Source organism: Nyctibius grandis, chromosome 17 (genome assembly GCF_013368605.1).
Source record: "Nyctibius grandis isolate bNycGra1 chromosome 17, bNycGra1.pri, whole genome shotgun sequence".
NCBI lineage: Eukaryota > Metazoa > Chordata > Aves > Nyctibiiformes > Nyctibiidae > Nyctibius > Nyctibius grandis.
Window position 1 is genome coordinate 4,010,781 of NC_090674.1, and position 25,099 is coordinate 4,035,879.

At 47.6% G+C, this 25,099-nt stretch overlaps 2 protein-coding genes across 2 annotated transcripts; both read left to right on the top strand.

Annotated features, from left to right (window-relative positions):
- Nucleotides 1-2,833: 2,833 nt before the first annotated feature.
- On the top strand, nt 2,834-6,426 carry CORT (cortistatin). Its single transcript, XM_068415167.1, has 2 exons — nt 2,834-2,935; nt 6,146-6,426. Exons 1-2 carry the CDS (start codon nt 2,834-2,836, stop codon nt 6,359-6,361), a joined length of 318 nt encoding a protein of 105 aa, XP_068271268.1. The 3' UTR covers nt 6,362-6,426.
- Nucleotides 6,427-21,171: 14,745 nt separating this feature from the next.
- On the top strand, nt 21,172-23,277 carry MASP2 (MBL associated serine protease 2). The gene is made up of 3 exons (XM_068415181.1): nt 21,172-21,330; nt 22,707-22,884; nt 23,132-23,277. Exons 1-3 carry the CDS (start codon nt 21,172-21,174, stop codon nt 23,275-23,277), a joined length of 483 nt encoding a protein of 160 aa, XP_068271282.1.
- The last annotated feature ends 1,822 nt before the right edge of the window (nt 23,278-25,099 follow it).

A 25,099-nucleotide genomic window follows, 5' to 3' on the forward strand; every position in this document is an offset into this window, starting at 1 on the left:
AGACCATGTGCAACTCCAGACAGAAGAGAGTATCAAGGAAGAAGACTTCTAAAGGGGTGAGTCAACAGAGAGAAAGTGGTGAGAGGAAATAAAAGAATGAATTGTCAGAAATGTTTATTCCTCCAAGGGAAGACTTTTAACCTTTCCTGTACAGAGTGATAAGCATTTAAAGGTTGGCAAAAAAAATAATTGGAGTGTTCTGAAAGGTGTAATAGCCAACACGACAGGGAATAGGGAACAGTAGGAATGAAGAACACTCCTGGTGCTATATGTGGACTCTTTCCAGTTACTAAAAAAGAGCAAATTTTATCACCATGGAGTTATTTTACTTCCTTTGGAGAAGGAGATGGTGCTATAGCCTATGGTGGGGAGATGGTCAGCAGCAGTGGTAGCAGAACCAGCAGGGTCTCTGCAAAGGGGCCAGAGAACCAGAGCTTGAGGAGGACAGACTAATGTAGGGGAAGCGGCAGAGGGAATGTGAGGAAAGGCACTAGGGAAGGTGGAGGAATCTGAAAAAGAGGCGTCTGATATTGAGAGATGCTGTAGCAGAGCCTGGAGGGAACTTGTCTGGATTTAGAGATCCAGTCCTACTGTGGGCACTAGAGTGTAAGTGCTTTGACGTGTCCCTATTCCCCTCCCTCCCAGCTGGGAAGAGACACCCAGCCTTGCCCAGGCTGGAAGTACAGGTTTTGGCTGTGCTGTGCTTGTCAGCAGGGCCACAGGTTTGATGCTGGCAGAAACTCTCTCCAAAGCCAACCCCCTCAAGAGGTAACAATTATTTTATTACTGCCCTTTAATCCAGGACAGATTCACAGCAGCCTGGTCACTGTTAACATCCCTGTGGGCCTCCCCAGAAGCTGATCTCTGTCTCAGCACATCATCCCTTTTTTGGCAGAAGAGCATTGTCATACTTGTTGACCCCATTTGCTCAACGAAGCTTTACAGAAAACAGCCCATTCAGAAGCAAAGCTGCAAACAAAACCGTATTTATTAGAGCAAGCAGTTTGGTTAACCAGATGGCCCCCAGCATGGAGATGTGGCTGCACTGCTTCTGCTGTCTGTCTAGCTTTTGGGCTAGTAGGCCCATGAGGTTTAGTCCTTGCCTCATAAGCAACAGTATGGGATTCACCTTCTGCCTGCCTGTCAGGCCAGGCACATCTCACACTCACAGGTACCTGCCCTTCGTTCCTCTTGAGCAACCAAGTGTGCTTTCTCCATTTGCTGTTCTCCCACTTTTACCTCTTCTGAAGCAGATCGGTTGCGGGTCATTTGGCAAGTCCCTGTGATTTGTCTGCTTGCTGGAGCCTGGTACTTCATTGCTCTCTGTCTCGAGCCCCAGACTGGCTGGGAAGCGTTTGACAGAAGCCATTACAAAGGGCTAACACAGCAATTCTGATAAACTAGCAAGATCAGTTTAAAAGGAAACAGATAATGTTTCATCTGAAACTGGTGTATGGAAGCCAGCTCTCTCAAGGGGAGGCGGTGAGAAACAATGAGGTTACAAAGTTTTCCGAGGAAAATTCATTTCTAGAAATTGCTAGATTGTAACCTTTCCCCACAAGTCCGTATGACTCAGGAAAGGTTTTTTTCTTTGTATCTTTCAGTGACGGATTCCAGCATTTCTTTTCAAATACGCATGGAAGTGATGGCATCTCTTCCCTCAAGAGCACCCAGGGTGGTGTAACTGGCATTAGGAGCTGGACTATTTGCAGGCAAAGCTTCATCCTGCTGTTTCCAGGAACTGTAACACTGGTAAGGGGTAGAAGCGGGGAACAGGTTTTTCTGCCTTCCGTTCTTATTTCTGCCACAGCATCCCCTTCGCCAAGTCACCTCCTTGTGGGTTGTTTTATTTTTTATGAGCTAAATTAGGATAACAATTTACCTTTTGACCTTTTTTTGACTGTTTGTTGTTAGGGTCAGAAGAGGACTTGCCCTGAGGCGAGTGCTTCTGGAGAAAGGGCTAGCGGTGAGATGGGATCTTAGCTCTGTCTCACACCCATCTCACTACTAGCCCTTTCTCCAGAAGCACTCGCCTCAGGGCAAGTCCTCTTCTGAGGAACGGTACTTTGTTTTCCCTTTAATACATTTAAACCCACAGCCTCCCAGTCAGGACTCACTGCTTTGACCTGTAGTTCCAGGACAGGTTCAAGAGGTATTGAAACAATATTAGGAACAAAAACCAGTAACCTCCAACTGGCTTCTAGGTAGTCTTACGTACATTTTAAGACAGATTATATTACTGCGTAGCTGCAGCCTGCGTCCCCATGTCACTGTAAAGTGAAAGCCAGGCATATTGGCATTCCACAGTGAAATGCATCACTGGATGCAGAGATCCAGATCCAAATACCCCGAGAGTCTGGAGCTGTTTGGACACACAGGCTGAGGTTCCAAGCCCATATCTAAGAGCTGGTGGCCACTAGTTTTACCTCTTCCCTCTGAATCACCCAGCATTGGCCAGAGGTTTGTGCAAGCTGGTGGCCTATTCTATCCAACATTATGTTCCCAAGCAGAATTCAGCTAAGTAGGAGAGGCACAGATAGTGCCTACAATTTCTTGGGTGGAGAGTCCCAAACCTTTGCTGCCTCAGTCTCTGCAGGTCTGGCACATGGAAAGCCCAGAGGCACTGAAGTATCCCACTCAAGCAGCCAAGTGTTAACAACCTCTCCAAAGTCTAATTTGCCTTTGATATAGACTTAATTGTTTGCGTCACCCACCGGGCTAGGGGGAGGGCTATAAAAGGGGCTGCAGCCATTGTCTGAGGCAGAAGAGAGCCCAGAAACAGCTCCCTCTCCCAGTCTTCCTAATTCAGCACAGTAGTCACAGCCTGTACATCATGCAGCTGGTGGCCAGCCTGGTGTCCGTTCTGCTGCTGGTGTGGAGCGTGAGAGCCACTGCACTGCCCGGAGAAGAGAGACTCGCAATACAGAACACGAGGGTGAGTATAATGCACCCTGTGCAGGAGCTGGGTGAGGTGGGAGCACAGAAGCAGGCTGGAGCCAGGGGAGGACTAATAAGGGCAATTAGGCTTTACCTGATGCAAACAACTCTTCCACCCTTCTCTATTCCAAGACACTACAGCTTCATGCGCTGCTGAGGCACGGGCTATTACTACAGCTTACTAGCCAGCTTATTTAGGAAAGGTACCAGGGCAGATGCCACAGAGCTGCAAAAGTGAAGTCTGAGCTAAGCAAAAACTGGCAAAAAGACCAGAGCAGAGAGGAGAGGGAAAAGGAGACAATAATACTGCCGAAAGAGTACAGCATGAGAGAATAAAGCAGAGTACTAGGGAGGGAGAGAAAAGATACGTAATTGGTAAAATGATCAAGGGAGATAATATTTTAAATAGGACTCATGGGAAGGACAAATGTTTAAAAGATGGGTTCAGTAGGAAAGTAACAGAGGAATAATAAATGAAGTAATTATATCAGAATAAAATTGCTTTTTCCAGAGTAGTATTCACAAGGGGAGTTATACTGACATAGTTCTGCTAGAATAATTACACCCTGAACCAGCACAGCTCTATGCAGTGGCAGAACTTATTATAGCAATATAATTATCCTACCAACTGGCAAAACTCTAATATCATAATGGCTACAGCACTATAATAACTTTGTTTTGCTGGACTATTTCCCTAAGAGGCCAAAGGGGTAGGAAGCAATAGCGTAACATAACCACAAGCTCTGTTCTGCTTGCCCTCACCCCGCAGTTTTCTCACCCGCACGCTCCTCTCCATCCCCGAGGTTCCTCTGAGCTGGGGTTGGGCACCTCGCACTCCGCCAGTCCGGTCCACAGCTGTATCCGTGAGGCTGCTGTTATTTCAGTCCTGCAGAGCAGCTGCCCAGAGAAGTGAAGCACCTCAGTGTTAGTTGCAAAGGCACTAACCTCTTTGTTGTGCGTATCCACATTGTTTTTTTCTGTCTTGGCGTGTGCTCCAGTTCATCCATCAGTGTCTTACTGCTTCAGGAGTGGGCTCACATCCCATTAACAACAAAACTGGCTGCAAGAAAGAAACATACACAGTGTGAGGTGCTAGGGCTAGCGTGCTGTGAGAGATCAGGGCTTCTGCAGCTGGCTGGGATTAACCCTTCTGGGGATAACGGTAAACTTTCAGCTGTACATTCTTACAGGAACAAATCCAGTACTTAAAACGTAAACTCTTTCTGGTGCAAATGCTAGCTGCTGGAGAAAAAAAGAAACAGGTTGTAGGGAATAAATCGATAAATAAGGCTTTGGTAAAAATGAATTCAAGTGTAATGACTCTTAGTCTTCTACACACTGTTGCTTATGAAGTAATGATACAATTATAATAGATACAATGATTCTCTTTAGAGCGTTTTACAAACTGAAAAATTCTTAGATACTGATGAACCAATCCCTACAGTCACCACTGCTGTAACTCAGGCAAATGTTTTAAGTATGAAGAATATCAGGATTTTACATATAAACCACCATAAAATGCATAACAATGCAAAAGAAAGATCTGCGCGTTCTGACGCACTGGTGGATGTAGTACAGGGAATTGAGTAGCTGCCCAAAGGTGTGCCACAACCCACCCGTGCTAAGATCCGTAGCTGCTGCCAAAGAGTCTTGATCTCTTGCAGCTCGGGAACAGCTATAAGCAGAAAGGATGTTAGCAATGGATTGGTGCAGGGCAAGAGCTGCCTTGTTTCACTAACAGCCACAGCCGATCATGCGTAAGGAATATCCCCTAACAGCAGGCTGAGCTTTGCTTTCCCCACCCCTGAGGCTGAAGCTGCTGGCTCTGCTTGGAGCAGGTTATTTCAAAACATAGCACTTGCAGCTAGGAAAGGAGCTTACAAGGAAGACACGACCCAGGAGGCACATTTAGCTGAGTTCCCCGGTCCCAGTCCATCTCCCAAAGGCTCAAGACATTCCTGTGCTTTTGCAGCACAGGAGTAGGAATCGGGATGGGCACAAACTGGCTTTTATCTTTTCTTCTGCTACAAACATAGCATGTCATTTTTCTGTGCCTCAGTTTCTCTTGTGGGGAAGCAGGGTTAGTAACTAGAGCTAAGAAAGTGATTAAAAAATAACCATAAACATTCTGTAACGTAAACTCAAAATAATTGCTGCTGCCTGTATTTATCTGTCTTTTGAGTTGCTCACCAAGTGGTCCTTAGCAAACGCTGGTGCTGACAGAGCCAGCAGATAGATGCAGCAGTCCCAGAGTAAACATGGCATTTGTGAGAAGTGACGTGGAAATGTGCTTCCAAGACTCCCATCCGCATGGCAAACAGGATCTGTTCCTGTCAAACCATCTATCCCAGCTTGTCCAGTACCACCTGTCTCCGCTAATGAGTCACAGAGACCAGGAATACACAAGCAAGAGGTAATTCCTCGGATTTGCTGGATGTAAAGTTAAGAGAAACAAAGTAACTCACAGCGTGTTATTGACGGAAATCTCCAAAGCACAGGCTATGCTCTTTCTTATACTGCTATGGCAAAGGGATGGAGCTCCACAACTCCTCGTTCATTCTGCTTTCCCCCAAGGTCAGGCTACTGAAATACAGGTTTTTGTTCTTGAAATACAAGCTGCCTCTTTCTACTGATTAAATATTTTGCTTCAGATACTTCGGGCATCTCCCCACCAACCCAGCCCTCTCCTTTGTTACATTTCATTCTCAGCATTTTACGGTGAGTTGCAGCCCTCAGTGTGCTTAATTTAATATTGCTCAGGACTCTGTGCCTCTTCCCCGACCTTCCCACAGCGGATGCTGGGCAGTCAGAGCAGTGAAGGGAGCACGGGGCTTACTAGGAGAGAAGGCAGCTTGGCATTCACTGACATTTAATTAGCGCAGGCACCAAGGACTTTACAGGCTATTCATGCCTGTTAGCAGCTCTTTTCCAGTTCTAACATGGCACGTGTGCCTCTCCCCATCCAGCCAGCTGAGCTGGATAGGGGACGGGAGAAGGGAGGAGTGACCTCTGCAGCCACAGGTTCCTCAGCTCCAGCACAGCTCTGCCGATAGGAGAAGCACCGGCTCCAAGGACAGGGCGCGAGGGGAGGCTGGGAAGCGACAAGGGACGCCATGGGGGACGTTCGCACCCTCCAACAACCCCCTGCCTCAACGGCTGTGGGGAATAGGGCCTCCATCCATCACTTTCCCCTGCTCTCTGCCCGCAGGAACAGAGCACAGTGCGGAAAGACGCCATCCTCAAGATGCTGGCGGGCCTGCTGGACAGCGTGGACGCAGGGCGCGAGGCGGCCTCCCTGGACCTGGACGAGGAGGGCAAGCTGGAGGAGGAGCGGGCGGTGCTGGGGCGGCTCGCCCAGCTATCGCAGCGGGACCGCAAGGCCCCCTGCAAAAACTTCTTCTGGAAAACCTTCACCTCCTGCTAGTGCCGCCCGGCCTGGCCGCGCCGGGCCGCCTTTCCGCTGACACCCTCCCCTCCCCTCGGCCACCCCGTCCCCCGAGCTCTCTTCCTTTTCTTCTCCACCCCTGAGAATAAAGCATGGCGCCTCGGGGACTCGTCTCTGCCTCTCTGCGCCCCGCCGGACCGGGCCGGGGTGGAGCGGGGCCGGGCCGGGCCGGGCCTCGGCAGCGGCGGGCGGGCGGCGAGGGCAGGCGGGCGGGCCCGGCCGCGCAGGGGCCGCCGGGAGGCGCTGGAGGCGGCGGCCATCTTGGGGGCGGCCATGGTGGGCGGCGGCCATTTTGGACACGCGGCTTCGCAGCGGCGAGGGCTCGGGGCGTGCGGTGGGGCTGAGGCGCCCTGCCCCACCGGGAAGGGCCCCTTGGTGGGAGCAGGGGCACAGCCGTCCCTAAAGGTGCTGCAGCTGCCCCCTCGGCCTCTGAGGGACCAGGTGGGTGTGCACATCGCCTCTGTGCCAAGGTGGTGGGTGGGGTGAGGCCCAGGCGCTGGGCGGCAGGGATTGTGCCCGTGGGGAGGGCCCTCTGTCAGGATAAGGTGCCATGCCACGATCTGGAGAGGGTGGTTTGGTGCTGGGCGTGTTGGAGAGAATTCCTCTGTCCTCCTTTCCACACTGACTGTGACTTGGGGGTGGCTGCGTGAAGCACCCAGGCAGTTCTCCACAGGTGGGGGGTGCAGGGGCATTGTCTGGGGGTTGTGGGAGGGGGAGATGTGCCCAGAGCCTGACCCACGTTTGGTTTGACAGCAGGTATCTCCAGAGTAGTTCCCTGGGTGCTCTGGGACTGTATGTGCATCTGAAATGCTGGGCCCTGCATCTGAAACCGATTGAAATAAACCGGCTGTGATCGTGGGGTCAACAGCTCTGACTCTGCTCTGGTTCTCTCATGGTTTCTTGGTGTCTTGTCATCTTGCTTAAACAAAAACAAAACACCTTATTTCCCTTACTTACCTTTTTGGGTGCCATTTGCTGTCTGGAGAGTAGTAGGGCCTGTTGTTTTATTTCTTTTGGCTTGCTGAGGAGCTTTTTGAACTGACAGGTAGTGTAGAGATATGAAAGGTAGGCATGTTTGAGTTCAGCACAGATATTTCTCTCTAAAGGAGACTGCTGAGGCCTTGGTTTCGCACACTGGCAAAAAAAAAAGGTAGGAAATTCAGTTGCTCTATTTGCTTTAATTCTTAGTATTAACAAGATGAGTTTTGGCGCTGTGTTACATTGCTGGGAATAGCCACATAAAATAGCAGACTTCAGCTGTGTGTTACTGAGCCTGTCTCCAAGGCCTGACTGGCCACTGGTGAGAACCAGAAGGTAGTTATTTGTAGTTGCTTGCTTTTGAAGCTTTAGATTCTGTTTCTGGAGGCCAGTGACCATGAGGTCCCTCATCTCAACAGCAGCGTTTTGGATTAATCAGCAGCCAGCCTGTTTTCTTACAGTTGAAGTAGCGCTTCCAACTCCCCTGCTCTCCCTGAACAATGAGTGATACAGCCACTCCGGTACCTGGATCGGCTGGCTTGCCGCTGCCACTTTGCTTTGTGTCAGGCTGCATTTTCACTGCGTTGTTTGCCATAGAAATTTCTGGCTGTGTGTCTCTGGCTTGCAGGAGGAGTTAGAGCCCTGTGGCTTGTTTTATTTTTCACTCCATAATGAAAAATAAGATCCTTGGTGGGGGAGCTCAGCAACTCAGTATATGGGTAATGGGATATGGAGGTTTCCAACTGTGTTGCCTGGAGCACCCAGCTAGGATGCAGGAGACCTGGTTTTATGCCTCACTTTGCTGCTGGCATTCTCATTTTATCATTACCTCCCTTTCAATACCTCAGTTTCCCTGTCTTTAAAATGGGGTGATAGCTCTTGTCTCCTTTTATATTTTTTCTTAAGCTATGTGGTTGACAAATGCTGTATAAGAGCTAATTATAGCTGTTACTGTTGCTAAGACCTGTGTAGCAGTATGAGACCAACCAGGATGCTAGTACCTTGGAAGTATTCTCATAAGAGTTGCCTTATTATCCACCATTAAATCTTGCCTGTGATAATACTGTTCAAGACAATGTGTAGTGAAAATGAGAAACCCCACAGCACATGGACATAGGGATTGCCCCTAACAGAGACTGTCTGTTCAGCAAACCTTGTTTGCTGTATTATTTAGTGGTTCCTGGAGGAGAGAGTAGTCCAGCTACTCAAGGTTGGAAGTAAATTTGGAAATTGAACTCTTCTTTCATCCCTACAGATGGTTCCTGCTGGTGTAGGCTGAGGCACACTGGCTGAGCACCAAGCAGGAAGCCTGCACTGCCAGTGCACGTGCTGTGGATAGGGGCCAGCGCAGTTGAGGCAGCTTCTTTCATCAGTGCTGAAATCAGTGAGTTAGATTTAATTTTGCAATTTCCTTGGTCAGTCAATGTGCTGAGGCTGAAGCAATGTGAGATCCTGCCTAATGACGGCATTTAATATTAGGGAGTGTGACACGATAAATCGGATTCAGTGGGAGGGGCTTGACAAAGGTTTATAAATAATGTGTCATATATGGGCATTTTCTATTTGAATTTTCACAAAAGAATTGTGAGTCTTATAATGGTATATGTCAAGTAGAAGGGAGCCAAGAATATGTTATTCTTTTTTTTTAGATGCAATAGCCAATGCATTTTAAAATCTTGTCACAGCTCAGAATAATTGTGTGTGTGTATAAGCAAGTGGATAATACCTATGAGCTATCGTCAGATTTTTTAAGTGAAAAAAGACACATTAAAAAAGATGCCAGAAGACAAACTTTTAAAGTCAGCTGGCACACACAGTGCTGACCTCAGCTAATTCAAGGCATGGTCCAGTGGTATTCACTGTATTTTTTAAAAATTATTTGTTTTTTGAAGCGGAAGCTAGCTCGTGCTTATGCATCAAGCTGTAGGCAAGTGAAGAAATTATCATGGGGATGAGCTCAGCTGTGAACCTACAGGGTATTTGGTACCCAAGGGTAACGGCGTGTGTGCATATCCTATCCCATGATAAATGTGAAGTAGTCCAAGGTAGCTTATTCCTCGATAAAAATAGAGTAAATTTCATTTATTCTGAGATCAAAGCATGTGCATACGTGGACAGATACAACAGAGGAACTAGGAGATAGTAATTTGAAATTTAGTACCCTCCATGGTGACTTGTACGTGCTTTTAGTAGTGAAGACCTTGTTCTAATCCATACTGTCAGGTCAGCTAGCAGGGATCAATACCTCACTGTGTGCATTTTCAGCCTTGGACAAAGGAGAGAGCTGCAATCTGACCAGACTTCACACAGATACTGCCTGTCTGCAGGTAGCTGGCAAATGGAGTTAAATTTAGTGGGAAGAGAACAGTGCTGCCTAGTCTGGTGGTGTATGGCTGTCATTCACAAACAGTGCGTGGCCTGTGAGGCACCTTTACAATTGATTACAGCTACAGAAAATTGAGGTTAAACCTAGGATTGCAGGGAGAATGAAGTATAAGGTTGCACGGGGTGTTTTTTTGTCTTACATTATCGTATTTGGCTGTGCTCAGAAACACTAAATGTGTGTTTGAAAAGCAGTGTGTCCATTTATTTAAAAAAAAATCTGTTTTGAGGTTGATGGTGTATCAGCAGTTAGAAGCAAGTGTTACAGTCAGATACCAACGGGGAAAAGAGTAACGGGGTTTGCACTAAAGGGAATCTTTTCTCCGCTGAGTCGAGTGAATTCTGCGGTTGCTCTTGGTCATAGATTAATACAGTGGCTCATGGAATGTGTCCTGATGGGATGCTTGTTTTTGACAACCTTTATCTGGTAAGTTGGTGGTGACAAACTTGACAACGTCCCTGTGACACAGAAGTGATGCTTTTATTTATCTTTCTTGGCAGTATGGGCTGGGAGATTTGCCTTATGCCTTGGGCTTCGTGGTGGGAGATCCTGATCCAAGAGACTGCTCCGTGTCCTGTCCTAACCATAACTCCATGTACCTCTGGCTGTGGCTCTGCTGACTTCCCTGCTGCACTAGGTTTTGTTGAGTGGAAGAATAACACAGGTCAGATAAGGCATTTGTTCACTGTCTATTTATTACTCACTGTAAATAGTTTGTTCGGTGACCTTGTTCTCTGAGCTCTGAAAGCCTCTCTTACTTGTGAAGTGGGCTTTGAAGATTTAACTTCAGTTACTTCTCTGAGCTCCTGTAGTCACAAACCCCTCAGCAACAGCAGGCTGTAAATGCATTTTGTGTTCCCTGGAGACTGCTCTGTGAACGCAGCTGTTACCTCGACCGTTCAGAATGTACAGTAGCTTCATGTAACACATGTGCAACACAGGAAATCCTGAGTGCAAATGACCTCTTGGTGAATTGGGAGGATGTCTTACACGGTGGATTTTTCCTGTCTTTGCTGAAGCCTGATGGAACTTGCAGGGATTTGAGAGGGGGATGCCAGGGAGCGAGAGGGAGTTGCCAGAGCACTGTAGTTTTTGTAGGCTGGGTCAGAAGGACAGGCAGTGTTAATGTGTTGTGCTGCTTGGTGAAACTGTAGTGTGAAAGTCTGTATGCTTTAAGTGCCTGAGAGGTGGGAAATCAGAAGGTATTCTCTACTGTTCCAACGAGGATTTAAGAGATGTAGCTTTTCTTCAGAGATTCATAAAGAGTTACAGTCAGAGTTACCACTAAGGAGTAGGTGATGAAGTGCAGGTGGGTAAAAATCAGTTATCTAGAGACACACAGCAAACTGGGACTTGTCAGTGTAGGGGAACTTCCAGAGTGAAGATTCTGACAGAGCATTACTGCAGAATATCTGTTGTGGTTAAAGTTGGTTTTTATTTCATAATAATCACTGAGCCTTTAAAGCAGGAAACATTTGGGAGTCAAAGGGCCTGTGTCACGTAAGCGAGACAGGAGCTAATGGAGACCAGCACGCTGCTGTTACTCAGCTTGTGGGAATAAGCCCTTTGCAGAAGCCTGGGAATATGGGCAGAGACTCCAGAAGCTGTCAGCCTGTGACCCAGACTGCTGGGGAGCAGCTGAACCCCACGCAAAGGGAGATCAGTTTAACTACCTGCGCTGAGCCCGTGAGCCGCCTCCTAACAGGCATGTCTGATCTGTGTACTCCTCTTTGCTGACTCCAGCACCTTTGGAGCTGACTGAGCTCTCACTCTTAGATTTGTACCTTGTTCTGCAGCTTGGGAGGGAGGTACCAGATGAAAAAAAGCCAGCATTTGAGTCCCTTAAGAGAGGAGCTTTGGAGAGAGCTGTTTGCATCTAGATTCAAACCTTCCAGCGTGTCTGCTTCCCACTTGTTAAAATTATGTAGGGCTCATGGAAGGTCTCAGAAGAAGCATTTGGGAGGTGAAGGAAATCTGAGCAATTCAAATCCATGTCTTCCACCTCCCCGTAGAGTGTCTTAGCTTTCAGTGGTAGGCTGGGCTGGATAAGAGGAGAGAGCATGCTGTTTCCCTGGGCTCAGGGCATTCAGCTGGGAATGAGGAATTTCTGTTCTAGCAGTACCTTGGGGACCTGGAGCACTCTTGTTTTAAACCAATTAATGTTTAGTGTAAAAAAAAAAAATTATAACTGATCTTTATAGCTGGGACCTTGTTGAATTTGGCTTGAAGTCAGGCCTACTTCCTACTGTAAGATTGTTTGCTGGTTAGGTAAGTCTGCTGTTAAAAATGTCTTCAATTTCACTGGGCTGTGCTTGGCTGGTGTGTTTTAGTCCCTTCTTGACAGAGAGGAAGAAGCCAAGGCTTCGTGGCTGTGGAAAGCTGCCCACTCCTGCTTTGTACATTCCAGAAATTGCCCAGGAGACTTTTGGTCCCAGAGGATGGTTTTAGAGTCCATCATTTTAGACATGTTGTAGCTTCGGTCACTGTTGCATAGAAGGAAGAGTCTTCGAACCTAGTTGATTTTGCTGTGAGTTTATTTATGTGTTTGAACAAGAGCAGATTGTCTAGAGAGCACTGGGTGTATTGGTCTGCATTAGTGAACCTAGCACAGGCAGCAGCTTAATTACTAGAGAAAGGGAAAGGAGAGTATTTCTGTGATAACATTTTATACAGAGCTTTTAACTCCTCCAGTTGGGACAAAACTCCGTGCAGGAAGTCCCCTGCTCAGAGTGAAACCCAGAGATCAGGACATGTCTCCGTGCAAGTCTTTTTTGCTCTGAGAACTCGGTCTCTTGTCCTTGGCCTTGTGCTGCCAATCTAGTCAGAGATAAATCAGTCCCATGGTGAGAGGTGCCCTGCCAGAAGCTTGGGTGCAGGTGTACAGACAGGGAGCTGCAGCTGCCTAAAAAGCCATGGATTTACACGTCAGGAGCCCAGAACCATGGGGAGCAAACAGCAGTCTTTGTGCTCTCGAGCACTGGCTTGCAAGCAGTGCTCATCTTCGTCTGTGAACTGATGAATTTACCCACTGCTGGGAGCCAGTGGGCTGGAAAGTGCCTTGTGATTGCTCTTCTGAAAAGGCTGACTGAACCCTGTTCAGTGCTGGAAGGCAGCTTGTCATGCCACGGGGCAGAGTGGGCTAGAAGCAAAACAACTGGGAAGAAATGCCACTGGTGGCCTTCTGCTCAATTCCAGAATAAAAATTCGAATGTCTCCATGTTGCAAAGCTGCCTGAATAGTGTGTGACTCAGAAGCTGTGCGAGAGGGTACATAAACCCAGCAGAGTGAGGTAAGGGAATGTCCTCCCTCCCTGCCTGAAACCATTTAGTCACAGGCAGGCTTGCATTTTATCAGTCTCCTTGTGTTATTGTTGTGGCTTGGTCTAAAATATGAAATGACTGAGCATTATTGCTGCAAGGAGAAAGTGTGTGCATGTGTGTATGTGCATATTCTTCTTTTCAGATAAGTAGTTGCTTCCACTTTTATTTAACTAGCAGTTTTCATGAAGGAATCTTTGTGAGATGATCCACCTTTGCCCATGTTCTTGTGCATCAAACAGGAATGATCATTCCTCTTTACCAGGAGACAAGCCAAAGTCCCAGCCAATGTGTCAAAGATCCTGCAGGAAGCAAGCAGGAGGGTGGGGACCACAATCGAGGAAATCTCTTTCTTGGGACACAAGATATGGATATGTCCAAATTACTGCACCTGGGGAATCTTCACATGGTTATGGAGGTCTCAACCTTCGAACAGTCACAGCCCCAAGCAATGCTCTCGGTGGAAATAATGTGCCAAGAACAGCCCATCTTTGTCAGCTCCTGCATCAGTTTCAGGATCTAGGCAGGTGGAGAGACAGGTTAATGTTTCCTGTTCCTGTAAGCCCTGTTCTGACAGCTGGTCAGTTCTGGCTGCAGGCCTTCGTAGCCTCTGAATGGCAGGCCATAAATCAGAGCTGGCACTTGAAAGAAGAATTGTAATGAAGGCTGAGAGATTAGAGGAGAATTGTTTTCCTGAGCCCCATCCCATTTCCACACGTACACATACAGACGCTTGCCCTGTCCCTCAGAACCATTTAACTAGGCTTCACCTCTCTGGGAAGATAGACTGCCTGGTAAATGAGATGTCATGGGCAAACGCTGCCCGAGCGTTAAGGGGATTATTTCCAAATTATTTGAAAAGACTGAGCACGAGGACAGAAACCATAAATAACAAGGAGCACTCTGGAAAGTACTTTGGACAGCCTCATGAGCCCTGGGGAACTTGCCAGTGCAGAGTACAGACGCAGAACGCGAGGGAACTCCATCTCCTCGAGGGTGTGCTGCGGAACAAGTGGGTCACCAAAGCAGTCGGCAAAGGGAAGTTTGTTCTGTGTGGCTTCCCAGATCCCTGCGGCAATGCAGGCTGCAACCGAGTCCTGTCTAGTCTGCATGGAATTGAGTATGAGATGCCCCAGGCTGGCCACTGAGAGCCAGTTAGCATAAGAGGTGTGTGAAATGCTGTTTGCAAAACACTACCAGGCTGTAGGCTTGCAGTGGCAACTTATGGTACAGGACACTTGGCCCAAGATACAGATGGCTCCCATCTTGCAGCAGAGGTTTGCCTCCTGCATACCTTAACTCTGCACATTTGTGGGTGGGTGAATGCTACTACACTGGTGTCATCTAAAAGATGAGCTTTGTTTTCCCACAAATTATGTGGAAGTGTTTGACTCCTCTCTGGCATTTGGACTCTACTTGTGCCTGTTTGTTCTTGGAATACAAATGTTATTAACAAGAAGAATAACTTGAAGAATAAGGAGTCCTGCTGGGGAATGACCATGATTGCCATGCCCATTGCACAGTCCCCTCAGGCATGTGTTCTCACATGTGGCTGTGGAGGCTCCTTTTGCTCTGTCTGCACAAGGCTTTCATAGTAATAAAACAGTTGTTTAATTTATCATTACTGTCTCTATTGCAGGAGGCAGTACACTCCCTCAGCTGAGGCTGATTCAACAGCCTGTCAGGCCTTCTTTAAACAGATCTGCCCCAAAAAATGCTGCTTCTCATGCTGAAGATCTTTCAGTAGGAGTAGAAGAGGTAAGATAGGAGAGGAGGAAAGTGAGAGAACATGCAAGTGACTGTCAAGGCCATCAGCAGAACAGCAGTACTTGAATAGGACATTGGTCTGTAGACTTCCAGATCCAGTTAAACCGAAAGTTTGCAGCTTTGAATTCCTCACCCATCTGAAGATTGCAGTGTATTGGGGGGAATATTACAGTGATATTTCTTTTCAGAAAGGGTTATTGGACATTGGAAGGGGCTGCCCAGGGAGGTGGTGGAGTCACCATCTCTGGAGGGGTTTAAGAAAAGACTGGACATGGCACTTGGTGCCATGGTCTAGTTGACAGGGTGGTGTCAGGGCAACGGTTGGACTCGATGATCCCAGAGGTCTCTTCCAACCTGGTTGATTCTGTGATTCTGTGTGATTCTGTGATACAAGAATAAAAACCTCACACTCTTTGGAGACTTTCTTAAATGAAAATATGTTTCAAAGCGAAAAACCATTAGGTCCATCTGTGTCCCATTACTAAGCTGGGGCTGTCATCCGTTTTCATTAGACAGGGTCTGAGCACGTGGGTGGGGACAGAGGCCCAGGCAGCTGCCCTGGACACCAGGCTAAAGAGCACCATATGGAAAAGCCTAATGTATGTTAACAGGCATCAGAGACCAAAATTGAAAGAATAATGGCCCATCCACATGCGGTAGCCTCGATGAGACAACCTCTCAGCACTAATCTGTCAGCTGCAATTTTGGGTCATTACAGTGCTGCTAAGCAGAGGCTAACAGACAAGTTGGAGTAATCTGACTTCGGCAAGAATAATCCTTCCAGCCGTGCTAGCATTCTGGCTCAGTTTCCTCCTTGCTAACATACATCAAACAAAATACCTTCCTTTCCTCAGAGATTCTTCCTGCCCAGCCTCAGGGGATCCCAGCCAAACATTTAAATTACATGCAATGATCTTTTAATTTGCTGGCTGCTTGGTGGCTCTGTGTTGCTCTTGCCACTTAAGATAAACACATGCTATAGCAAGACTGTTCCCCTTTTGCCTTCCCCACAGAGGCATACCTGAAGTCTTTTCATTTTGACCCCCCCCCTGAGTTTCTTCTTTTAGGTTTAATTGTCAGCTAAGGAGCCTCAGAGCTTGACTAAAACCATTAAGTACTCTGTGCTGTGAGTGCCTTGGTGTTCAGGTTGGAATCCAGGTTAGACCTGATATCCTTGTACCAAGTTAACTCTGCAGATAGCCAAATGATTTTGTTTGCCTTTCCAGTGGAGCTGAGCATTGCTGGAGCAAAGTGAGCTCTTGCAACTGCTTGGTGACTAGCAGAAGTCACCGGCAGATACCATGGCTGGGACAATTTAGGAGGTACTGTCATAGACTCTGTGCCTAATTTTAAATTAGAGGCCTATAGCATCTGCCAAGTCTCCCTTCGCTTGCTAGCAGGCCCAGTGCCTCCAGGGTATGTCAACAGTTTCTAGTGGACTTTTTCTGCATACAGCTTTGAGACTCAACAAGTGGCCGGCCTGCTGTTAGTAGGTAAGAACAGGTGGCAATGTGTCCAGCAGGTGTGAAAAAGTCACATATGTAATCACTTATGCTCAGCAGTCAGGTAACCTCTTAATCCAGGGAGTGTTTGAGTACCAATACCTGAGCATTTGTTTTTGTACAGCCAGTGCAGTGGGCTGGCATACGTGAAAATTACATGCTGTTGGATTCTTCAGCTGTGTAGTTGAACAGGAGTTACACAGGTATTTGCACATTATCATTTTGAGTGTGTGTACATACATAACGTATAAATTGTGTGTGGGTGGTCTCTAACATATGCATGCACGCATGCATGCACACACACGTGCACACATGTTCAGAGACATGTGCTTTGCACTCTGAGCTTTGTGGTGCTCCTGGAGAGGTCATGTTTCACAGCCTGAGACCAGCCCCACACAGGTGATGATTGCCCTTGTTTTTTGAGAGCTCTGTTCATGCCAGAGCAAAGCTGTCGACCAGTATCTTTACCCCAGCGTTTCTGTTGATCTTCCTAGACAGTCTGAGCTCAGACCCGAGTGCTTTCAGATGAGGATGACACTGTAGAATTGCATTGCCTGGCCTTTGGAAGTCAGTTGGTGCAGGGTAGAGAGGACAAGTCCAGTGATTTTTTCGCTGCTGGAGCAATGTGCCTTAGCGTCTGTAGCAGCTGGAGGCCTTGTTTGCAAACAGAATATAAAACAATGAGGTAGCAGTAGACAGCGTGGGAAGGAGGAAGGCATGCCCTCACTGAAGAAAGTATCTTGCCCCATTGCATGAGCTTTCTCTGCCTGCTATTTTTCCCCTGACAAGATTATTTTTTTCCTGTTTCACAGCAGCCAGGCTCTTTCCACTGCCCCACTTCATGCTCTGCTTGCTCTGTCTGTGTGCTTGTCTTTTGATGTCAGTCAAGCTATTTGATTTGTAATAAGGAAACAGAATGCCTTTTCCTCTGCTGCATTGGCTCCCCCCAGTCCTCTGAACCCCTCAATGCAGGAGGATTGGATTTATGCACGGAACAGCAAGTATCCAAGCAATCTCTTAGGGCTCTGCAGAGGCAGCTGGCATTAGAGAAATAAGGGGCAGTGGGGAGCAATGTCTTCAGGGATCACAGCAAGCAGCTATTTTGCTCTCCTGGTTTGTGATGCAAGGATAGCCACTGCTACATTAGATGACTGCACTGTCTCATCTTAGAAGCCAGGAAGGCCTCTGCGTGCTTTTCCTCCATTCATTAACCAGCCTCTTGCTTTGGCACTGTACCTGTGCTTCGGATCTGGAGGCACGCTCAGATGCTCGCTGTCCTGTTTATTACACCTGAAACATCTGCTCCTGACTGATCCGTCATTGCAGGGCTTTTCATGGAATTGCTGTCAGAATGCAGGAGCTGCCTTTCAAAGGCCCAGAGATGGTTTTCTCCCCTGACACAAGATGGTTTTCTGAGGCAGTTTTGCATGGTCCATTTGAGAACAGAGCTGTCAGGGGCTTTTTTGATTAAGTGGATGTGTGGCTGTGTTGACTTCAGTTTTACAGGATCTCAGAGTTTGTCACAGCTGAAGCTCTTTCTGTAGGAACATAGCTTTGGCAGAATTTACCTCAGGTAACATTTTTGCAGTTTGAAAACTTGGGGTCAGTGGGAAATCCAAACCGAAGAGCTACCCCGGGACTTAGCCTGGATCTCACACAGCTTTGCTGAAGGCCCTAGCTGCACTGCTGCTTTCCAGCCTTCTCATCTTTTCAGTTGGTTCCTGCTGCCATCTGGTTTTGCAGGGAAAGTGGAGATCAGGTCTCTGGATCTTAGTGGTACCAGCCTGAGGGGCACTGTGTTGGCCGAGCAGCTCTGCTCTTGCTGATTTATTCATGTGTCTGGCTTAGCTGTCTGCACGTGCTGTTGCCACAGGAGAGATTTGAAACCTTTCCTTGACAGACCTCAGTGTTGAGTAGTAAAAGTGTATTTTGAGACACTGTACAGGGTCTAAGGGAGAGTACGGGCTCATATGAGGTCTCTCCAATATCTCTGTGTCATTCTGTATCCTTCCATTCCACAGAAGAATTTTTTTTCCCCAAGGGAAGTCCTTTCTCCGAACCTTGGCTTTCACACATGTTGGTGGTTCTCTTGCCTTTGTGCTCCCTCAGCCCTCAAGCGTGGAAGGAGACAGGGGCACAAGAAGACAGCTGGGTAGGCTTCGCAAGAGGCATCTGTCATTTCAGGTAGCACCCAAGCTTCCTAAAGTGGATCAGTAACTCGGCAAGTTGCAGAGCACTGGAAACTGCAGTGACGTGGATGAAGTCCACTCAGCCTTCAGGCTGGCTTGGTCCTGTGCAGACAAAAGGGAAATTGTGGGCAAGAGGAGCATGTGTGGGGCCTGAGGTTAGCTATCTCAGTGCTCTTGGGATGCTGCTGCACCTGGCTAGCTGATGCCCAGCAGCCTTTTGGAGGTGGAAGGTTTCTGGGCAAAGGAACAGGGACATCATTTTTGGCGTTGTTCACGTCAGGTGCTAAGGACTGAAATCACAGCAGTCTTGTCTCTCCACAGACCATGCCAGAGGAAAGCCAGTGATGTGCACCAAGCATTCAGTTTCTCAGTCTCCAGGATTACAATTTTTTAAGTCAGCTTTCTTATTTCAGTGCTAGGCGGCAGCCATCAGCTTCAGGGGCCTTCATCACATTTTGGGGCTGTGAGAAACTTTTCAGACCTAAGATCACAATTGACTCTCCGTGTCTCTGCTACTGAACGGAGCAGGAAGCCGTATGTGGGATGCTTCTGGAAGTATTTATGTCTGTGGGAATCAGGCACCAGCTCAGTTAGGCACAGATTGATTTTTTTCCACATTTTCTTTCTCTTCCCTCATTTCCAGCCAGGATAAAGTCCACATCTTGCATGTGTTGATAGGATCATTTTAGCAGCTAGTGGGTCATGGGAAAAGCTAGTCCCCTCTGGGTTCTTGTCCGTTAACCGTGCTTGTAGGTACTGCTGCTACGTGATAAATTATTACTGCTACTGGTTTCTCCTTCACTTTTATTAAATGGTGTTTTCTGTTTGCAGTCTGCTAAATGGTTTGTTGGCTTTAGTTTTGTTCATGCAGGAACTCCTGCTTTCCTGCCAGCACCAACTTCACTGCCTGGGGTAACGATTTTTTGGCTGTGCAAAAATGAATATCAAAAGGTGTCCGTTTAATTACAGGATATCTCAGTATAGATTTCCTGCATGTGCAGTGTGGTAGTCTGTTCCCTGCTGCAAATCAGTTTTCCTGCTCTGTCCATTTTTGCCAGGGAAGAAGTGAGATCTACGTTCGACATTAACGTATCTGGCTTTTTACCCTCTATAAATTTAGACCTGTCTCTGTATGGGCTGGAATAGGTCTGTGGGAAACCTAAATGGTGACTTGGAAAGAAGCAGTCTGCAAGCAGTGGAATTAATAAAGCTTTATGTCCTGTAGCGTTGGCTCTCCCAGTTGAATTCCCTGGGGTCTTATAGTGGTGTGAAATCCCTGTGTGGATTCACAAATGTTTAAAAGGAATTTGAGTTAATTTTTCATTTTTTTTCCTCAGAGAATCCCCAGTAATAGGAATTCATTTTTTTTTCTCCATCCGCCTGTCTCCATTGCACTGATATCCCTGGAACTGCTTCTCTTCTGCCAAATCTGGTAGGAATTGACCGCTGGACTTTTAAAGTTAGTCAGCTAGGTTACCCAGGCAGATGTGAGCACAGAGGAATTTTGTCTTCTTTCTGTAGCAAGCCAGGTTCAAAAGACATAATTTATTAAGTATGCCTTTTTACATTATGGCTGTTCCAGGGTGGACGGGATAAAAGGCAATTCATGCATGTAAACAAGGCATGGAGGAGGTTCAGTCAGCACAAGCTTGCACTGGGTTATAATGTGCAGCTGAGACCTGGAAGACCTTGGCATCTCTTAAACTTGTGCTGGTAGCGTTGTGTCACCTGAGTGCTCCTGTCCCATTACACAGAACCATCTAACCAGACTTGCTCACTACTCTGAAATCCTGTAATGTGCCCCATTATTTTGCTTTCAACACCTTCCTGCTCTGACAACGGAGGAAACTGTACTTGCAGTAACATGCTGTTTGCATTAACAGTAATTGTAGATCAGCTGGTTAGAGGGAAAGAGCGTTGCCCAGCTCCCCTCACTCCCCCGTGCAGACACTGTCTGGAGCCACTCTGTACCTCCTCCCACTGCCTCCCTTCCCGCAGAGATACTACAGCTCCCTCCAAGAGCCTGCAGCATTCCTAATCCATCCACTCCATCACTGTCCAGCTCTCCCTGTCACTGACTGGGGCCTCATGCGCTGAACACAAGCCTGGTTTTTAGTGATTGCTGTTCCCAGAACTCAGCAGGCTGAAGGGGGTGGAAGGGAGATAAACATCGGAGTTCAACATCCAGACAAACACAGCAGAGCACGCACAATAAATACATCCGCCCCCAAATGCAAATACATCAGGAGAGGTTCCTTCCCCAGGGCTCAGAGCAGAGCAGGCTCGGCAACACAATGAGGTGAGTGCAGTCGCAGGGACCTCCCCAGCTCCTCTGGCCTCTTGGCTTTGTGCACGCCTTCGAAGGTGCAAGTGTGATTCTCATCTTGTTTAGCTGTTACTACGGTATGACTCCTCTGATACCTCCTGATTTCTTCCACTGTCAGGTGAGAAGGGTGCTGGGCCTGAAGATTTCAGCTGGCACTGAGATAATCTGATTGGTATCGAGACTGGCAGCTTGGGCGTGTGGCTTTTGGGGTATGATCTGAGCTGATGCTTACTCTTTCTCCGTTAATCTCTGTTCCTTTGACACAGGCTGATTTTCTTGCTAGCTGTGCTTTGCAGTGGAGTAAGCAGCAGCATTGTGCTGCAGAAAATGTATGGGAGGCTCACATCCCCCAGTTTCCCAAATGTCTACCCAAATCACAAGGAGAGAATCTGGAATATTACTGTCCCCAAGGGATATTCTGTCCGCATCTGCTTCACCCATTTCAACCTGGAGCTGTCCTACCTGTGTGAATACGATTATGTGAAGGTATGTGTAAGGCAGGGCGATGTGTAGCAGGCTGAGTTGTTAAAACCTGTGTATTTGTGATCCTGGACACATGCAGGACCAGCATAGCTGTTGTATGTACTTGATTCTAGTCTGCCAGTAAAGTTCAGGCTCAACTGATTTCTAAATGATGTATTGAGGCCCACGGGACCAGGAAGAAGTGGTTGTCGTGTCGGAACATCTGAAACTTGAGTTGTTTGTGCTCAGAAAATTGTGATGTTCCTCTCTCGTGAAGCAAAAGGATTGAAATTTTGCTCAAAACTACATTTGAGCTTCATTTTGCTGCAGTTACAGTGTGTGTTTTAAATTATCAAGTAGTGCTTTACAGGGTATAATGGGAGACCGTAAAGTGTAAGCGATAGTCTAAACAAGGTGCTGTCACCTTGTCTGAACATGCACTTGGCACACTTGCTGTGGTGTGTTTGCTAGCTGATGTGAGAAACAACCTCAGGAAAAGAAACAAAGAGGCTGCCTTTGGGAAGTGTTTGGGTGATGAGCGCTGTCCCTGAAGGGTTTGTGCTCCATGTGCTAGCAGGTGCTCTGGTCTAGGTGACCTATCGCTGATCTGAGGCCACGGCACCTCTGCGCTCGTTTTGTTGTTTGCATGGGCCTGACATACCTTAAAGAGGGAGCTGTATACATGGGGGGTATGCAAAGCCAGTGCGTTGGCAGTACTTCTGAACTGATGGAACCAAATCAGGCAGCCTTCTTCCTGTTTAGGAAGATCTCATTTCCATGGTTTTATATGGCAAGTTGCTCTCATTCCCTAAATCTGTGTTGTTCTTCAATGTCATTTCCTTTGGGCAGGACAGAGTACTCCTCTCTGGTAGGTCTGTAGTACACAGTTCTGTCACTACCACGTACAATATGAACCCCATGTATAAGAACATTTCTCCTGTGTTAAAAACACCAAGATAAATGAAGAGCTGAAACTGTAATAAGTGAATCATAGAGCAAGTGAGTCACTAGTTTTTAGAGACCTTTTACTATACATTTGAATTTCTCAGTGTATGAGACCTTTTTACTCCAGTTGTCTCTGGCTTTACCAAGATCTGATTGTTACTGAGAGTGTGAAGTTAATAAGAGCATTATAAATCAAGCATGGTGCTGATAGCCCAGGCTGGCATCACAGCTTTATGTGAGCCTCTGAAAGGAAAAAGGGAGACAAAATTATGGGCTTAAGTCACAGAGAACAGGGGAAATCTTCTCTGATCTGGACTGACCTCCAGGAGCACCTTTTGAGAGCATCCAAGCCTCCTTTCTCACACCATTAAACACATGCTTTCCAAGCCATGGCAGCAGGTTGGGAAGAGCAAAGTTCTGTGCTCATCTGGTAGATCTGTCTGCCCATTTTGCAGCTGAGCTCTGGTGGGAGGACCTTGGCTATGCTGTGTGGAAACGATAGTACAGACACTGAGGAGGCTCCAGGCAACAAGACATACATCTCCAGTGACAACAACCTCATGGTGATGTTTCGTTCTGACTACTCCAATGAGAAACCATTCACAGGCTTTGAGGCCTTTTATGCTGCTGAAGGTAAGAGACCAGCCCTCTTGTAGAGGGAAGAGACACAGCTATGGTGGGGTTGGTGCTTCCCTGTGCTCTCACAGACTGTGGCTGCTGGTGTTAGGTGGGAGAAGGCGGTCTCATTCTATAGAGGCAGATGCAAAAGGGCACAGGAACCAAAGGCCAACAAGCCAACCTCAAAACACAGAGTGACTCAGACCAAGACCGAGTGGTGTTGAAGGCTGTTGGTTGCCTAATTCTGTGCTTCACCCATTAGATATCGATGAGTGCAAACAGCTGTTTGATGGTGAACCCCTCTGCAATCACCACTGTCACAACTACGTGGGGGGCTACTATTGCAGCTGTCGGATTGGCTACACACTGCATGAAAACAAGAGGACGTGCACAGGTGAGCTCTTGTAGATCCGGAGATACTTCCCTAACTACAACATCCACTTAAATCCACTCCCAACACTAGCATCAAGATGAAAGCTGTGGTTTTTGTTGTTTGCACTATTCTCTATGCGCCTGGTGCAGCTGGAAGAAGGTACAGGGGTTAGTCAGGGCTGTGAGCCGAGGCCCTGGTTTGCAGAGTGGCTGTGGGCTAATTGTTGCCGTTAGGGACAGCAATATTGTGTCGCAGTAAAATGGTGCACTGACAGTTGGTTTTGGTTGCTCCTTAGGCAGCATCCACCTGTGTTCAGCTTTAGACAGATTGAATGGAGAAGCAAGAAACTTGTCGTACACTTCCCACTGCAGACACTTCCAGTCTTCATGGCTGCCAGTGCAGCCAGCCTTGGCAAAACTGAGTGTATCTTGTTCCCTAGGTACTGAGATACTGAGTATTCTGGACCCAAGTCAGTAGATGTGTTGGAAAAACTAACAATCGAGTTGCAAAGTCTAATGAAGAAATAGTTTGCTTACGCTCCCTGGAAGGACACAGGCCAAGAAGCAGTGTGGTCCACATATCACTGACACAGATACAATGATCCCCTCATTAACTGGGAGACAAGGCCAGGCACGGATCTCGTTCAGAAGGGTGTACAGTGTGAGGTTTACCTAGCTGACTTCTGCCTGGCTCTGCCTCTCAGTTCACAACTAGGGAAGGCTTATGTGTCGTCAGGCAGCGAAGCATCTGAATCAGAGCAGTGATGGGCACCTCAGGGTTCGCTTTGCAGTGGAACGTGTGCCTACACGTGGTGTCACATTCACCCTTTGTGGGTGCAGCTTTGCCCACCTGGAGCTGAGTCCTATCTGGAAAGAACCAGTGTACATACTGCCCACTAAATATTGCCACAGGTGGGAAGATAGTTTCTTTGAGCTCCCCAGTGCTGAAATGCAGAACTGGATCTAACTTCCAGTGCTTAAGGCCACCTGGGCATTTAGCTTCCCAACTCCAGCCCATTACAAACCCTTTCCAGCCATGTCTGACTGGGTCTGGTTCAAGACTCAAACTCCTCATATCTCCAGTGTATCGGAACAGACCCGTTCATTCAGCCTCCCCTTCCTGAAGTGACGGCTTTTAGCACAAGTGTATGGATTTACTTACGTTACAAAGCGTGTGCCTGGTCTTAATGTGAAGGTGCAAACTGAACAGCTGTGAACGAGCAGGCTGGCAGCTTTGCGTTGACCGTTCTCGTGTGAGCACTTATGCCCCCCTCCTTGAACGTAACGCGAGCAGAGGGAGCTTACCAGCAATATGGAAGGGCTGGGCTGCCCTCATGGGTGGAGACATGCGAATTAGTGCGGTGCAGCTGAGATGCTGGAACCTGTTCACATTTCAGAGGCCTTTAGATGCAGGTGCTGAAGCTGCTCCAGCCACTGGGCTGGGCTGCAAAGCAAAGGTCTCTGCGGATCACCTCCATGAGATGAGGGCAAAAGCTGCCCCTGTGATTTTTGGGCTCCTGGCTGAGCAGGCTGATATTGACAGGCTTTTTTTTTTTCTCCTTTATTTTCCAGCGTGAGATAATTAAGCTTCTCCTCGCTTAGGCAGAGATGGAGACTGATGTGCTGGGAAGAGCTGGTTTGCCCTCCCTCCTGACCTACCTGTTGCAGTCCGCCCAAGGCTTCTCTTGCTCGGTGGCGTGTATGTGTCGGTTTCTTGCCTTTCAGACCTGCCTCCTGCAGACAATAAAGAGGCTGTTTCTTGTTGAAAGCTGCTGGCAGCCTCTGGGGCATTCATTTTCTTGCTTTTCACATGTGTCACTGGGGAAAAGAGAAGGTAGATAGTAGGAGCTGATAAGAG